This window comes from Cricetulus griseus, assembly GCF_003668045.3.
Source record: "Cricetulus griseus strain 17A/GY chromosome 1 unlocalized genomic scaffold, alternate assembly CriGri-PICRH-1.0 chr1_0, whole genome shotgun sequence".
Classification (NCBI taxonomy): domain Eukaryota; kingdom Metazoa; phylum Chordata; class Mammalia; order Rodentia; family Cricetidae; genus Cricetulus; species Cricetulus griseus.
This window is the reverse complement of record NW_023276806.1, coordinates 68743150-68755593: the sequence shown is the minus strand read 5'-3', so window position 1 is coordinate 68755593 and position 12444 is coordinate 68743150. Positions and strand designations below refer to the sequence as shown.

Below are 12444 nucleotides of genomic sequence, written 5' to 3'. Positions count from 1 at the left end.
GAGACATGAAATTCTGATCTGCTCCAGAAATCAGAGCTTTACATACTATTGCTTCCTCCCTTAAGAGTTAATCCAGCTGGGCCTGTCAATCACCTGCCTTGAGTCTACTCCACAGGAAAGCTGATTCACCTGAAGATGTGCTAAGAATATGGGCAAAATAATTATTCTCCTAAAGAGATAATGCATGTACCCTTTCCAGAAACCCCTCCCTCATGCAGTCTCTTACAGAGCCTCTGCTACAGAGCCTACCAGCTTTTCTGAATTGCTCAGAAAACAAACTTTTCCTTTTTTTCTGTCTCCCTTTCTCTTGGATACTGGCCAATGACCTAGGCACACTTTCCCTGGCACCCTGGGCTGCCCCTCTCTTTCTCTAAAGACCTCACCTGTACCGCACATTGCTTGTCTTCCATGTAGCTGGTGTTCATCTGTTACAGAATCTGCTTGTTTTCTAGGACTCTAACTTGAAGGGCCTGAGGCACAGCCTCTTCCCCTTCTCCCTCTTCCCAGCATCTGCCAAGACTTACAGCTTGCCTGTCCTGGTGTTTCTCTCTCAAATTCTAATAAAATTGTCTGAGTTTCCTTCAGAGTCCATTTCTAAATTCATTTATGAACAAGACTAAGAACACAAAAGGAGGGACTGGGACTCCTGACTTCCCAGGTGACATGTTGGTCATGAGAGAAACAAGAGCTGATGAGGGCCACTTTCCAGGACTAGGTAATGCTCCTAATGTGGTGCCTGTCACAGAGTATAATAATTATAAAGCATTTGGATTTGGATTTGGATAATAAAGTGGAAGGCTGATGACTCATGAGTTTGAGAACCAGGTTTTCTGGTAGGAAAATCCTGGGTTTCTAGAAAAGGTAATTAACTCATTGCACCTTGTTGGAAACAATCAAGATGCTGACACATATCAGATGGTCTCCTGAAGCCAAGCAAGTCACAGTCTATCACAATAATCATTCCAACCTGAGAAGGTGGCATGTGTCTAAAGGCAACTGACTTCAAGCTACAAGTTCGGCACTGAAATAGTGGTGAAACACCTGTATTCACATTTGTAATTTCCCCTAAAAGGAAAGGTCTAGAAAAGATTCACACATGGAGGGAAATACACCATCTACCATCCTTAAACACCTAGACTACTTTAAGTATTTTATCACTGCCATGGAAGTAATGATCCTATATGATAGATACTGTTTTCTCCACTTGCTCACAGAGAGAAGGACAACCACCCCTAGCTATGGCAGGACCATGGATGATTTGGGTGCTGGTCTCCTCTGGACCCTCTCCACACTCCAGTGCCACATTTTTGTGAGCCCTATGCCCCTTTATAATGGAATCTCTACCAGACTGGATCGGGCCTCAGCCTTTAGGAGTATATACACAGCCCGTAGAATAGACACATACCTCATTGTTTACCATTCTACTGTCAGATGGCTAGTGTTGCTTCTCTTGTACACTTTAAATAAAAAGACATCAAACTACTCCTAGAAATATTTCCTGAGCAGTGGCTATGTGCTGGGCAAGCCTCCTAAGAACTCTGTGTGCCTGACTCACCTATCCCTGGAATAGTCCATTGGGGAAAGTACTATTTCTCAGAAAAGGGGAAAGGTTTGGAATAATTAGGAATTTTTCCCTAAAAGGTGGGAAATCCAAGATCATAATCCTAGCTGTTAACTGCTGCACAGGAATTCTGCCAGCTAGATATGCTCCCCTCTAAGATGCATATCTGTGGTAACTCCAGAAGTAGGAACCTTGAACAAGTCAAGTCTCCCCAAGTCTGCTTCTTCATCTGCAAATGGCAACACTACTTTCGCATCCTTAAATGTGATTGCACAGGGAAAGTAGCTGACAAGTTTTGGAAAATCATGTTTAATCTGAATTTTGAATTTTGTAAATTAAAAAGCAGGTCTGTCTCGGTTATAAACTCAACACCATGTTTTAGAAGACATGTTAACTAATACATATTTTCACATTTGGACTCTGAAGACACTCTGAAGAAGACACAACATGCAAAATAAAAATCTGTGAAATGACTAGGTGAAGGAACACTAACAACAGAGTCTATGACTCTTTATGAAGCAGAAAAAGGCTCCAACTACTCCCCAAAGAGACACATCATGCCCAAGAAAGAGGAATAATTCCTAACACGTTCCCACCTGAAGCATCATGCATACACTTTGACCAGAGAATATAATCCCTTTCTTGGTTCCCAAGTGTAAGAGTGATGCCACTGGCACAGCAGACGGGGGTCAAGGCAAGCAGCTTGGCCGCAGACATGGAGTAACAGTCTCTTTCCTTCACAGCCCACCTTTGACTCAGCATCATGTGATTGCAGGGGATCAGATACCTGGAATGACAAAGAGTCAGCATTCAATGTCTCTTCAGTGCCCTAAAGCCACTACCAAGTAAGACACCATAAAACACAATTGCAACTAGTCATGGGGAGGGGTGGACATGCAGACTCATTTTCTCCCCACCCTCAGGCCACCTGGCACACTGGCCACTGGTTATTCACTCCCTTGCTTGAAAGCCTGCCATGGGCTTTTCCCTTCTGACAGAACTCCTCAGCACATTTCTAGCCCTCTCCAATCCCATCTCACTTCCATCTTTACCCCTATGCCTTTAAACCCACTGCAACCTCCATCCAGAGTGAGGCCTCCCCCTTCTCTGCCTGACAGCTCCTTGTCATGGAAACAGCAATCTCTGGGAAGGTCTCCCAGCTCCTTCCTCCAAGGCAGAGCTTCTCTCTCTCCATCGAGTGTACATGGAAGCATCAGTAGTCTTGTATTGCAAATATTTCTAATCTGCCTCCTCAACTTGTGTGCTACCAGAACAAGGACTGCTTCAATAGTTTTGTCTTTCGATTCCTAAAACTCTGACTCATCATAGGCACTAAGTGAAGGTGGAAAACCTCTCCACAGCTTCTTCTGTTCCCTGTGACAGGAGGGAAAGCAGTGCCCAAGAGCTCAGTGGGGAGCCCTGGACCCGCTGCTCAGGTAGACTGGTGACTGAAAGCATCTTAGGGTTAACATGAACCAGGAGAAGATCTGCTCATCTGTCTCAGATGCACCTGAGCATGTGGCTGAGCTCTGTGGACAGAAAGGGTGGGTTTAGTGGCTGCCCATTCTAACTGGGAACCACACCAGTCATTTCAACAAGGATGGACCAAGTGGGTTGAAGACCTGAAGCTGGAGAACAGTTTCGAGCAGCCTAAGCCCCCATCTGAGTAACCACAACCTTTCAGTGAACCAGGAAGTTTTCTACTTCCCATTCTGGCTCCCGAGAAAGAGGCAGCACAGAGGAAAACAAGCTGTGGTTCAGGGTCCCATGGTAAAGCTGAGAAGCACAACTCACAGGGTATGTCTAGGGCCTGTAATCATGGACTGGTCCCCGCATCTCCCTTGATCCCAGTGAAGAAGCCTGTCTGTTCTAATGGCCCATCTGCTGAAGGAGCCTGAGTCAAGGAGGGAAACATTCAATCCTCCACCCACTCTAAGTGGTCACCTCACGATCACTCTCCAGGTCTGAAACACAAACTTGCCGGTCTCCCCAAATCAAGCCATTCTTGAGTACTTTAAATTCCTAGAGTAGCCAGGTGACAGGGCCTTGTCTCTTTCCTCACTCCCTCCATCTTCACATGCACACACAGGGATGTTTCTACGAGTCAGATTCACCACATCAGTCACTTCTGGTGGGCCGGCATCTGCTCTCAAAAGCTGTTTCTTGAAAGCCACAGGAATGAATAGGAGCAGAGAGGGAGGGAAGTACAGGGAAGTAGACAGGTTTGTTCAGACTCCTTGGAGACCTGTATCTGAGACTTACAAAAGCAAAGATGGGGTGCAGGCGGAAAATAAAGACATCCTTTCTCATAAGGACTCTGTGACCTGTGGCGCCTTAGTAATCAGGGTGACAACAGGGAGAGAAGCATTCCTCTGTCTGAACTAGCCCGGCTGGTACGTGGAGAGTCTCACGGGTGATCCGGCTGCCCCAGCACCTCAGGGCAGCTGAGAATGGGGGCAACTTGGGGCAGCTGGGTGGAGATGGCAGCAGGGGAGGCAGGTACAAGAAGCCAGGGGCCAGGATATAATGGCAGCACCCAGAAAAAGAGCCAGAGAAAGGGAAGAAAGCTAGTACAGCAGACACCACATGACAATGGTGGGAGAAAGACATGTTCATCAGTGTATGCACATAAGAGCTCTTGCTTGGGAAGGTAATGGCTACTGCTTCCAAGAGGGCTAAGGTGTGATAGGAGGAGGCAAGGATGAAGGCAAGGAAAACTACCCTATAACATGATGTGAACTCTTCTTTTCCAGGGTGGTAATGTCCACAGCTATGCAGATTACATAGGACTTAACTGTATCCGCATTTGGATCATTAACTACTCATAGAATCAATAGCTTCAGTGTTTATAGACTGCATGAACTCAATGCCTGTTTGCAGCTCAAACCAATCATATTTCATGACTTAAACTGATATACATGCTTCATCTCTTTGTATGAAGTATTTAAAATATGGAACACTGGACCAAAGCTAATAAAGCTATTTATCAAATACCACCCAGCAGATAGCTTAAAATAATTTAGAAGAAAGAGTTGACAATGTACACCTTTAAAAAGACCTGTTCTCGGCAGAAGCTAAGAATAAAAAAAAAATCAAATGCCGGGAGATCCCTGTTGGTCAAAGCAGAGTTCTATGAGGTGGGAAAGGAGACAGCCACCCCAAGAACGACCTCCCAAGGAATCCCAGCACTGTTGTTCAGTTGGATTTTTAAGTCAAGGGTATGTAGACACACCATACCCTAGCCCTGTGTCCTTCCATCTTTGAGAGAATGATCAGGAACAGAATATACACTAAATGCCTCTCAAATGATAAATATGAAAATAATGTGGTTGTTGCTACTAGAAAAATCATGTAAGCATTTAGTACAGGTAATTTTATTAAATTAAGCCATCTTTTGACTACATGCTACATAATTTTGTTTGGTGATTTTACTTGAATTCGGGGAGTAATAATTACAGATGTCTGTGTGTGTTTATTGATGGATTAGAATTGTATGTTTTTCTCAGGGCAGCTTCAAATTGCTATGTAGCCCAGTCTGGCCTCAAGCTCGTCATTCCACTGCTTCAGCTTCTTGAATACTGGTATTACAGGTCTATATCACCACACACAGCTCACAGATTAAGAAACACTGTCTTTAGACTTTACTGACTCCCCATGGGAGGCTTCACCCTCTCTGAGTAGATGGGTGTGTGTGGGGGGGAGATAGGAGGAGGGGGAAGAGAGGAGGGAAGGAGGGGGAAGTGGGATTGGTATGTAAAATAAAAGAGTGTTTTAAAGACAAAAAGAAATAGTGTCTTTAAATGTCCAGATTAAGTCATTTCCCAATATAGCAGGGATTTAAAAAAATGCTGTCCATATTATGCTTACACATAGACGTTTTTTCTTGCTTCTTCTATCCTCTACAACCTTTCATTGGGAATCATTTAATACTAAGTAATCACCAAAAAAAAATGACATGAAGTTTGGAAGACATGGGAGATGAAGTGGGAGGAGTTGTTGGGGGTAGACATGATCAAAATACATGATATACATATATGATATACATATATGATATACATACATGATATACATATATGATATACATACATGATATACATATATGATATACATACATGATATACATACATGATATACATACATGATATATATACATGATATACATACATGATATATATACATGATATACATACATGATATACATACATGATATACATACATGATATACATATATGATATACATATATGATATACATATATGATATACATACATGATATACATATATGATATACATACATGATATACATATATGATGCTCTCAAAGAACACATTTTTAGAAAGTAAGCCACCATCAAAGAAGTCAGTGGCAAACCAGTGGTGACAAAGAACACACACTGCTTATTGATACACTGACAAGGAGACAACCAAATGAAAAACAAAGATGATTAACAAGCATGTGCCAATAGACAGAGAGCTGCAAGGGACATCAGTGAGCTTCAGAAGATCTTTACTGTTCATCAAAAGTCCAGCCGGCCATGTTTCTCCTCTCCATCTCTCCCTGGGCTGGCTCCCCACCTCTGCCACTGACCTCCAACTCCTTTGTAAGACAAAAGTGTTCCTAAAATGTATACGAAGCCTCTCTGCAAGTAAAACTGCTCCTATCTGAATACTATAGGCAACAGGGTTCACAAGCTTGATTTAAAAAAAACAAAACAAAACAAAAATACCCTAACAGGAACCTTCAGAAATGGCAACCAAGTTATAAGCAACTGGGAAATTCCCAGAGCAGAGTGGTCCGTCACATCTCTCCCTGTCAGTGTTTCCTGTAAGCTCCTGCCCTCTCACAGCTGAGCGCACAGGAAGTGGGCAATTTCTCCTGGGTTTTCTGCTCGCTGGCCTATCCTCTCTTTGGGAATCTCTCATTTCAATTTACCCTTCTGACACTTTGCCAAAGGAGAAATTTGAATGGTTATGAATAAAATAACCATTATAACTTTGAAGAATCGATATTTAAGAGCACCTGAGTTACAGCAGATAGAGATATGCTGACTTATTTACCACACACACCTTCATTAGGAGGGAGCCACACAGCCAGTGCTGCTGCATGGGTTCTCACACCTCAAAGCTTATTGTGCACAGTCAAACAACCACACAGCAGGCAAAAAGGAAAGGGGAGATTATAATCTATTTTTATATTCTATAAAACAAGTTTAAATGACTAGAAGAATAAAAGTTTTTTGCTGTCCTAGCTCCAGGGACAGATTCTAAACCAGAAAGACATTATTTTTATGAGTTTAAAATACATTTTCTAGAAGGTCCCCTCCCTTAAGTACATTTAGTACCCTACATTATTTCAAAATGCTTTCATGGATGTCACCACAATTGGTCCTCTCAAAGATCCTATGAGGCAGAATGTTCTAGAAGAGGGACAAGTAGATCTGCAGGCTCAGAGGGAGGGGCAGGAGCCAGAGGTCTCCTGCAAAGGCCTCTCAGGTCCTCTGGTATTCCAGGAAGTAGAGTTGGAAATAGAGGAAGTGTTCAGTAAAGAGGAATTGCATTATATCAGCAGCACCATCCCTATGGAAAAATAACAGCCAGCCAGAGAAACTAGGGCTAGGTCTCTAACCTCAGGCCTGGCATCTCCCCCCATTTCCATTCAGAACTTGTAATAGCATCATGCCCTTCAGGCACCTTCTGGGACATCACAGAAATGACTAGACCTGACTTGGACATGTGTACATTCGAACACGAGCTCATTTCTCATCGTTATAAGGTCCAGGTCTGGCTATCAGACGCAACCATGTTTAACACCATTGCTGAGATCAGATTTGAATACAGTGAGCAAAAAGTTATCAGAGCTCATCTTGTAAAGGTCACTAGATGTCCAGCAAGCAAACCTGTCACTCTACCCTTGCCAGACCTTGGTGACCCACAGCAGGGAAGCAATGAATCTCAGATCTGACCAGAGACACTGCAAACACAGCTGTTTTCCCTGCTATCAAAGAAGCAGCATTTAGGAATTTAACATTCAAATGTAATCAAGGCTTTGCCCACCTTGAGTGAGAGCCTGGTTCTGAGCAATAAAAATGCTTTGCCAAGTTCTGCTGGATTTCATTCAGGCCCTGCTAATGCATTCTGTCTGTTGGTGGAGACTTGCTAGGGAGCCGAAGTCATCCTTTTAAAACAGACTACCAGCTGTGTCCTTATGATCGGATTTGTTCTCTGCTAATGCCTTAAGATTAGTTACTGATGACCTGATTTAAACCCTAAGAGTTTAAAAACACTGTTTTGCTTAAAAGTCTTATAAATGATAGTCCCCCATGAAGCAACACTGTGAGGCCCTGCAGAGTGTGCCACCGAATTTTTCAAGACTGTTTTAATTCCCCCTTTTCTGGGATGTTACACTCACACCAGCCATCCCTCTAGCCAGGGACACTCCAACTCTGGTGGTACACCAGGACTCTCCACAGTGTTTGTTAAGACACAGCTCACAGGCCCCACCTCTCAGGCTTCTAATTTACCAGGTTCTGGGGGAATCTGCAGTTCTGGCCAGTCTCAGGCAATGACCATTCCCAAAATGGCACTTTCACATCCCCAGGCTTTTGTAGAGCTACTGAACATCTCAGTGATCCTATATTCACCTCAGTAATGTTTCTCTCTCTCTCTCTCTCTCTCTGTATATACATACATACACGTGGAGGTCAGAGGTCAACTTCATATATCATTCCTCAGACACCATCTACCTTGTTTATTTTGAGACAAGCTCTCACTGGCCTGGAGCTCGACTATTACTCCAGGCTTGCTGGCCAGTGAACTCCAGAGACCGTCTCTGTCTCCCTGGCACTAGGGTTACAAGCATATACTACCACACCAACTATTTTTAAAGTGGGTTCTAGGGATCAAATTCAAGTTCCCATGCTTACATGGCAGGCTCTTTAAAATGAATTGTGTTCTCAGCCCCTCTTCAATAATTCCTACTCACGTCATGGCAAAACCCAGTGGTGGACTAGAGAAAGCCCCAGGCTCCCTCTAGCCCTGTTCTCCCTCTCATGGTCCCTGTTTCCACTAAGAAAGGAGGAGTGCACTTAATGCTGCACAGGCTGACTCTCTTACACTACACCTGCTGGCCACCCTGTCTTAGAGCAGAACTCCTCAGGCCAGGCCAGCCTGCTTCTGCCAGTGAAGCTATCCACACTCTTCCATTCCAGAAAGCATAGCTCTGTGTCTATACACCAACTCACTTAAGAGAAGACTACAGAACAAACACATCTCTATGGGAAGTTAGTTTCTTTAGTTTAGGCCTGTCCCTGCCTTGTCCATAGTGGTTACAGAGGATAGGGGCAGCTAATTCTGCTACAAATAGTCTTTCCTGCAGGACTCTCAGCATTGTGGGCCCCCTTTACACACCTTGCAGCTCATGTTAGAGTGGGTCTCATTGGACAGTGCATTTCCAGATTTAGAGTTAGAGTTCAGCAGAAAGGAGGAAGGATGATGACCAGGGACTAGCCTGGTGCTTCTGGAGGACTGAATGAGGATTTGGGACTGAATCGCATTACCAAGGAAGGCAGACACTTTCCTTCACAGAAGCAGGAGACCCGTGGGCAGGTGGAAAGGGAATAAGGCAGGATTGGGGACTGCTGAGCCTGCTGTCAATCACCAAACTCAGACCATCTGAATGGCACTGCGACTCCCATCCTCAGACAGCAGCATCCTCGGAGCTCCCCACGTTACTGGAGGATGGCTTTGCTGTCTTGTGCTGAGCCCTGACTATCTGCTCCATGCTGTCCCCCACATTCCTGCAGCATGGCTTTGCCATCACTGTGCTGAGCCCTGACTATCTGCCTCATGTTGTCCTCACAACTGAGGCTCACAGTTTGGACAGTCACAGTGTAATATTACTAAAGAAAGGGCTGAAAACTACATCGAAGTGTTTTTATATTTGAAAAAAAAAAGTTGTTTTAAATAACAAGGGTCCCTTAAGAGAGCAAAACCCAAAGAGTACCCCAGGAGAAAGAAGTTCAGTCATGACCCCAAAGAGCTTTAATACTTGCAAAATTTCCCAACATTCTCATTATTGTTTCCAGGAACACATTCATAATACAATACAAATGCTCCCACTGAAAACTTTTCATAATAAAAGAAAATTAACTTTAGGAAGTAACACCAAAAAGCATTAAATTGGCTTTCTTAATAATATTTTTCCTCAGAGGCATGGTCCTTACTTCATTCACATTATAAAGTTAAACAAAACAGCAATACTACAGAGGAACTATCTTTAAGGAGAACAAACAACAGAAGCTCACCTTAAAACCAGTTGTAACATCACATCTTCACAATGTAAACCGATGAGAGTTCTGAACAACGCCAGGGACACCACACAAAGCTGGGGAGCAATCAACACAGTGCGGTTTCAGATATCAGGCTGATAACTCCACCCCCGACAGGTGACAAGTAAATTAGAATTACAGAACAAAATGGCCTCTCTATCCCTAGAGGTTTTCATAAAACACACATTGCTGCCAGGAGAAATGTATTCAGAATACCAGTTCCCCCAGGAGAGAGTTGGCTAGACACCTAATGGCTGCCTTCGAAATGCTTCTGCTCATACTGTGAATGAAAGATCTAGATAATACAAATATGCCCCTTCAACTCCTGACACATACGGTCTTCCCTACTTTCTCTTCAGACCATTTGTTTTTCTAAGTTGTTTTCAAATATGACGCTAATTATTTAAAGAGAAGGTTCACAGAAAAGTACTTAAAACCCAGCCAGCTCTCTTCAGAGTCCGAAGCTCCAAGCCTCAGGATCTCTCTTAGTGTTGGGGCAAATTTTTCTCTTTGGTTCCATTTTCTACAGCGCTCCAAGTGTGAAAATATATTTCCTTAAGAAGTTCACTCAAGGGCTGGAGAGATGGCTCAGAGGTTAAGAGCACTGACTGTTCTTCCAGAGGTCCTGAGCTCAATTCTCAGCAACCACATGGTGGCTCACAACCATCTGTTACGAGATATGGTGCCTTCTTCTGGAGTGCAGATATACATGGAAGCAGAATGTTATATACATAATAAATAAATAAAATCTTTTTTAAAAAAAGTTCACTCAAAAATAATCAATTATTACTTTTTTAACAAACATATGAGTTCTTTCAACCTCTAATTTCTAAAAAGGAATGGTGAGCTACCAAATAGGGGAGATACCCAATTATAAAAATCACTGTAACTTCTGTGTCCCAAGCTGTTATCAATCTCCCAGACCATTTAAGTAATTTAGACTCCTATTCTTTGTAAAGGAGAGTAAATGCTGGTTTGTCTTCTAGGCAGGATGAACTTAAAACCAACCAAAGTATTGTAAAGAAATAGCTATATTTGACTGGCTCCAAACATCCCCTTGCTCAGTATGGTGACAGGACTATAGCTAGTCAGAAGCAACATTCTGTCTCATTCCAAGGCCCTACGTGCTGCACCCTTACCTAGAATGCCTTTTCCTGCCTCCTCTGAGACTTAGCCTAGCATCACCTCTCCCTGGAACTTGCTCTGTTCTTTCTGTTCTTCCTCACAAACAGCCACCCAACACTTCTTTTCCAGTCTCAAATATCTATTGCCATAGTAACACCTGTCAATCACTGTCAAGGCGCTTGGCAAGGTACTTATTTCTTTTAATAACTGAGTTATAGGAGTCCTTTATTCTATGTACAAGTATTTTATATGACCTAAACGTTTCCAACCATTCTATGGATTGCTTTTTCAATTTTTAAAAATTTTGTTTACTGCCAGGCAGTGACATGTGCCTTTTAATCCCAGCATTTAGGAGACAGGGGCAGGAGGATCTCTAAGTTCAAGGCCAACCTGATCTACAGAGCAAGTTCCAGGACAGCCAGGGCTACATAAAGAAAACCTGTCTTGAAAAACCAAATAAATAAATAAGTAAAAAAAAAATACAAAACTGTGTTACTTCTTTATTCTTTGAAACTATTATTATCACATATATGTGTGGGCACGCATATCACTGTGCACATGAAGAGGTCTTGTCCTGTCTGTCCTGTTCTTCCACCTTTATGTGGGTTCTGTTGATTGAACTCTGGTCACCACTATGCATAGAGAGAGCCTTTATCCACTGAGGTATGGCCACTTAGTCTTGTTTTGCAAATGGGGTCTTGCTACGTAACTCAGGCTAGATTCCAACTTGTGAAACTCCTGCCTCAGTTTCCAGAATGCTAGGCTCACAGGCACACACCACCCACCACACCTGGTTTTCATTTCTTAGATCCTTAAAACACTAAAGACCTTCATCTTAAATGTGTCCAATTCATCTAATATTTCTTTTGTTGCTCATGGTTTTAGTGTCATATTTTAGAAACCATTGCCAAGACTACAAAGATTTTCTCATTTTCTTTACACTTTAAGTCTCTGATTCATTTTGAGTTAATGTTTATCACACGAGGCAGAAATAAGTCCTCCAGCCTATGAGCATAGAAATGTTTTTCGTGTGTGTGTATGTTATTTTTGATACTATTGTAAATGTGACTGATATCTTAATTTGATTTTTAGATTGTTCATTGTAAAGGTTAGTGTTAATTGCCAATGAGACAGAATCTAAAATCTAAAATCACCTGGGAGATAGGCCTCTGGGCATGCCTGTGAAGAATTATCTTAACAATCTTGATTGATGTTGGAAATCCCATTTTAATTGTGGACCACTCAAAAGTGATTCCAGCCCCAACATCCACACAGTCATCCCCCAGACTATGTGATGTGACCAGCCACTTCAGCTCCTGCTGCTTGAGGTCCTTACCTTGAAGGACCCTACTTTGACATATAAGCTAAAGCAAACCTTACCTCCTTTAAGTAGCTGTCTTTGTCAGAAAATTTTATAGGAACAAGAAAAGGGG

At 42.8% G+C, this 12444-nt stretch overlaps 1 protein-coding gene across 2 annotated transcripts in view; it reads right to left on the bottom strand.

Annotated features, from left to right (window-relative positions):
• The window catches only part of Fam160a1 (family with sequence similarity 160 member A1), an 84899-nt gene that overhangs the window by 15125 nt on the left and 57330 nt on the right, over nt 1-12444 (bottom strand). Inside the window, exons 6-8 of one of the 2 annotated variants that reach the window (XM_035450333.1) lie at nt 9863-9942; nt 2148-2348; nt 250-284 (exon numbers count right to left, since the gene is read on the bottom strand). In XM_035450333.1, the coding sequence (XP_035306224.1) occupies nt 250-284; nt 2148-2348; nt 9863-9942 (316 nt within the window). The remainder of the gene's footprint in view (nt 1-249; nt 285-2147; nt 2349-9862; nt 9943-12444) is intronic. The other variant, XM_035450332.1, reaches the window with a different exon arrangement.